The sequence below is a fragment of the Rattus rattus genome, chromosome 18 (genome assembly GCF_011064425.1).
Source record: "Rattus rattus isolate New Zealand chromosome 18, Rrattus_CSIRO_v1, whole genome shotgun sequence".
In the NCBI taxonomy this organism is placed as follows: domain Eukaryota; kingdom Metazoa; phylum Chordata; class Mammalia; order Rodentia; family Muridae; genus Rattus; species Rattus rattus.
The window spans coordinates 8,657,563-8,661,794 of NC_046171.1; the positions used below are offsets into that span (position 1 = coordinate 8,657,563).

The 4,232-nt window shown below is 55.1% G+C and overlaps 1 protein-coding gene across 6 annotated transcripts; it reads right to left on the bottom strand.

Annotated features, from left to right (window-relative positions):
- Positions 1-238: 238 nt before the first annotated feature.
- Positions 239-3,961, bottom strand: LOC116887413 (RT1 class I histocompatibility antigen, AA alpha chain-like). 6 transcript variants are annotated; one of them, XM_032889024.1, is made up of 8 exons: positions 3,861-3,961; positions 3,389-3,658; positions 2,944-3,219; positions 1,677-1,952; positions 1,433-1,549; positions 1,223-1,255; positions 941-999; positions 239-807 (listed from the first exon to the last, which is right to left on the bottom strand). In XM_032889024.1, exons 1-8 carry the CDS (start codon positions 3,931-3,933, stop codon positions 775-777), a joined length of 1,137 nt encoding a protein of 378 aa, XP_032744915.1. In that variant the 5' UTR covers positions 3,934-3,961; the 3' UTR covers positions 239-774. The 6 variants fall into 6 exon arrangements, with proteins under 6 accessions (XP_032744915.1, XP_032744917.1, XP_032744919.1 ...); XM_032889026.1 differs by lacking the exon at positions 941-999 and having other exon boundaries at positions 716-834; XM_032889028.1 differs by lacking the exon at positions 941-999 and having other exon boundaries at positions 803-807.
- Between the last annotated feature and the right edge of the window lie 271 nt (positions 3,962-4,232).

The window sequence follows — 4,232 nt, forward strand, 5'->3', positions numbered from 1 at the left end:
CATCACCAAGCAGAGAGAGCCAGGCCTGGCAGGAGTCAGCTGGAGGAACCCCAGGAGAGGTTCTCAGCTGTGCCTCTGTCAGGGAAGCAGAGATCAGCAAATTCTCATAAGCGTTCCACTGCGAGCTGTAGCAACAAGACAACCTCTGTGTCAGTCACTCTGTGGAGCCCTATTTATATCCTCTAAACATCGAGTGTCCTCCATGTGCCTTGACTCAGAACTAGTTTTGCTCAGCACATGCATCCAGTCTGCCACAGTCCTCAGAAGCAGCAACAGACTGCAGCACACCACCAGAAGTTAATTGGTGCATTTCTCACTATGGAGCCGTGACAAATACAGCTCAAGTACGCAATGTAAGGCAGACCAATACATGCATGTTGTGAGCAAAGTCTCCTTCATCGCGTGTCCTTTCATGTGCTTGCTTTAGCAGAACATCCTCTCTCCTGTGTCTGTCTGAGGGAAACATTCCTTCCCCAGTCAATCTCAGTCTTTCACACCTGTGTCCACTGTAAGGAAACATTCCTCCTGTTTGCCACAGCAAAACACCATCCAAACAACTTTCCTGAGAACCCTGAGTATTCCACTTCAGAGCAGGAAGGTTGGCTGTGGAAGAGAACACAGGGCAGTGCAGAAAGGGCCCTGAAATGCAGGGGCAGGCTGGGCTCCACAGTTCTTCACAACGAACCCACAAAACCAGAGGGAACATCAGACACTGGTGTGTAAAGAGAACTGAGGGCTGTGGATGTCACAGCAGAGACCTGAACACATCGTCTGTCACTCAGTCCACTCCAGGCAGCTGTCTTCATGCTGGAGAACGAGAGTCACAAACCATCACTGTGAAGACAACAGCCCAACAACCCTCCACTCACAGGGGATTCTGGGAGTCCCTGAAACCCAATCATGTCCACATTGTCCCTCCCCAGTCAGACCCCAGAGTCACCTTTACAATCTGGGAGGACACATCAGAGCTCTGGCAGCTGTCCCTGCCTAGGGTAAAACAAAACACATGTATATGTATATGTATATGTATATGTGTGTGTGTGTGTGTGTGTGTGTGTGTGTGTGTTTCTGTATAGTATATGCGTATGTATGGATTAATATCACCTTACAACTCAGGCCCCCAGAAGATTTCTCTGGAGGAGCTACTATGGATTCCCAGAGCTCCCCACATCTCCAACTTCACTCCAATATCCTCAGGGACAATCCTGCCCCCCACACTAACCTGGAGCAGGGGAGTAGACTCCTCCTGTTCCACCTGTGAGAAGAAAAGCTGTGAGAGTTCAAGGGAGGTCTTGACAGGAGGAAATTTCTAAAACTGACAGGGGACTCAGTTGGAGACAGCAGCAATGAGGGGTGTGGCCATGTTTCCCATTAATGAGCAGAGCGCTCTTCTAAAGGAAGCTGAGGGGAAACAGACCCTGCCCTTTCCTACCTGTGTTTCTCCTCCTCTTCCTCACAACAGTCACCAGAGCTCCAATGATGGCCACAGCTCCAAGGACAACCAGAACAGCAATGATTCTCATGTTGAAGTCTGTGGATGGAGGAGGCTCTGGGAAGGGCAGGTACAGGAAATGAAGGTGGGGGTCATGACCCCAGCTCTCAGCCCTGACCAGATCAGGGTCTGCAGAAGGCTCCAGCTTTCCCTGACCCCAGCTCTGCACCCACACCCTCCTTACCCCATCTCAGGGTGAGAGGCTCAGGCAGCCCCTCATGCTCCACAAGGCATGTGTACTTCTGCTCCTCCCCAAGAGGCACCACCACAGATGCCCACTTCTGGAAGGTTCCATCCCCTGCAGGCCTGGTCTCCACAAGCTCCATGTCCTGGATCAGGTCCTCCCCATTCAACTGCCAGGTCAGGGTGATGTCAGCAGGGTAGAAGCCCAGGGCCCAGCACCTCAGGGTGACATCACCTTCAGGTCTGGGGTGAAGGGTCACATGTGCCTCTGGGGGATCTGTGTGGAAGATTTAAGAAATCACACAGTTAACAAGACAAACTGAAATCTACATAAGACACAGTTAAATCAATGATGACACTGAACTGTGTGTCTGACACTTCAACTGTCATCTCACTAGTGAGCTGAAGGGAGAGCTGGTCCCCTCAGCACAGAACTGCACACTTTCCTGAGGGACTCAGAAGCTAAGAGGGAATCCACATGAGCCAGTGGGTCCACATGGTCGTCCTTATGTGGTGTTTTATAGCATGAGATGGGTGGTCACAGAACAGAAGAGGGAATGGAAAATAATTGATTTAATATGTGTTTGCAGAGAAAACCTGACTGGAAGCAAAATAATGCCTTCAAAAAAAAAAAAAAAAAAAAGGAAAGAAAAAAGAAAGTAAAAATAAAGAAAAAGGGAAAAAAAGAAAAAAGAAAAAAGAAAAAGAAATCCCACAATTTATATTCCTCCAGAGTACCCCACAAGGGCTCATGGGACCATTCTCCACTGTAGGAAGAGAGAGAAATGGGGTGTGGAAGAGAGGCAAACCCCACATCAGGGAGGGATCTGTGAGAATGTATTCTCTGGAAAGTTCTAGAAACTAGGGGAACCAGCCTAGTGTAGTGGAGTTCATGTCTCCTTTGAGGAAAAGAGACTTCTGGTCCTGAGGTGGAAGGACTGACACACTCAGCAGGACAGGGGTCAGCATCCTCAGAGAGTGGGTGTGGGCAGAGGACCTGGCCTGGGAGAGGCCAGGGCTGACAGCAGGGAGCCCCTGCTGTTAAGTGGGGAAATTCTCTCCTTCCCTCCTGAGAGGGACTCAGAACTCTCCAGGGAGAAGGCTGGGCCCTGGGAGAGGCAGTGCAGTCAGTGTGATGAGGGATCAGGAGACCCAGGGACACTGTCTCCCCTCTGAGACAGGGGCATCACCCAGCTGAGAGTTTCTTCTTCCTCAGGACTGAGCCCCAGTCCGAGGGCAGAGGGAGGAGAAGCCCGTGGCCTCCGCACCTGAGCGCAGCAGAGTCTCCTTCCCGTGCTCCAGGTATCTGTGGAGCCACTCCACACACGTGCCCTCCAGGTAGGCCCTCTTTCTCTCTGCCTCATCACCCAGATCCCACTTGTTTTTGGTGTTCAGTGCTGCAAAGTCCGCCGCCGTCCAGGTCTTCAGGTCTTTGTTCAGGGCGATGTAATCGTGGCCATCGTAGGCGTACTGATTATACCCGCGGAGGAGGCTCCCGTCCGACCCCACGTCACAGCCGGACATCTTCTGGAAGGTGTGCGAGCCTGTGGGACCCCGCGGTCAGCCCGGCCCCACCTGCCCGGGGATTCCTCCAAACCTAAAGGGAAACCGGCCGGGGTCTGTTCTGCTCCCAAACCTCGGACTTGGGAACCGGAAGTCTCCGGCCGTGTGGGGCCGCGGAGGGATCGTGACCTCCGAACCGGGGTCACTCACCGCCCTCGCTCTGGTTGTAGTAGCCGCGCAAGATCCTCAGGCTCATTCGGAACCACTGCTCCTGTCCCTTGATTTTCCGTGTCTCCTTCTCCCAGTACTCCGGCCCCTCCCGCTCCATCCACCTCGCCCGCAGCTCTTCTCTCGGATTCTCCGCGTCGCTGTCGTAGCGCACGAACTGCGTGTCGTCCACGTAGCCGACAGAGATGAACCGGGGCTCCCCGAGGCCGGGCCGGGACACGGCGGTTTTGAAATACCGCAGCGAGTGTGAGCCTGGGGGCGGGGGGCGGTGAGACCCCGACCTCCTCCCGGGACCCCGGGCGGGTGCATGGGGAGGGCGGGGAGCAGGGCGCCGGGCTCAGGACGCGGGTGGAGAAGGGGCGGGGGTCTGGTGTGCGACGCGGGGACCCGGCTTCCCCGGTGCCGCTCCCGATTCGCCCCGCAGAGGCCGTTTCCCTCCGGACCACGCACTCACCCGCGCGAATCTGGGTCGGGGCCAGGGCGGCCGCCAGCAGCAGGAGCAGCGTGCGCGGTGACATCGCCCCCATCCGAGCTCCCGGACGCGGCTAAGTCCCGCGGGCTCCGTGGAATTTACGGACTAGTGTCTGGGGCGACGCTGATTGGTTCACCGGATTCACGCCACCCATTAGGAATGAGAATTGCCGGCGCATCATCAGTATCCGGGCAGAAGGACCTGACACGGGTTAGAAGCAGAAGTGAAACTGGGGAGATGGGGAATCCCCAGCCCCGCCCCTGACCTCACTGCCTGGCTACTAAGACTTTGCCTGAACCTTGGGCTATGGGGCACAGCGCTGTTTGACACGGTGTCTCCGAGTTCTGACCCAGA

Coding starts and splice junctions, on each gene's coding strand:
- LOC116887413 (XM_032889024.1), bottom strand. CDS start 3,933: ATGGGGGCGATGTCACCGCGCACGCTGCTCCTGCTGCTGGCGGCCGCC. Junction 3,659..3,860: donor CCCGACCCAGATTCGCGCGG/GTGAGTGCGTGG, acceptor CCCCGCCCCCAG/GCTCACACTCGCTGCGGTAT. Junction 1,550..1,676: donor GCCTCTCACCCTGAGATGGG/GTAAGGAGGGTG, acceptor TGCCCTTCCCAG/AGCCTCCTCCATCCACAGAC.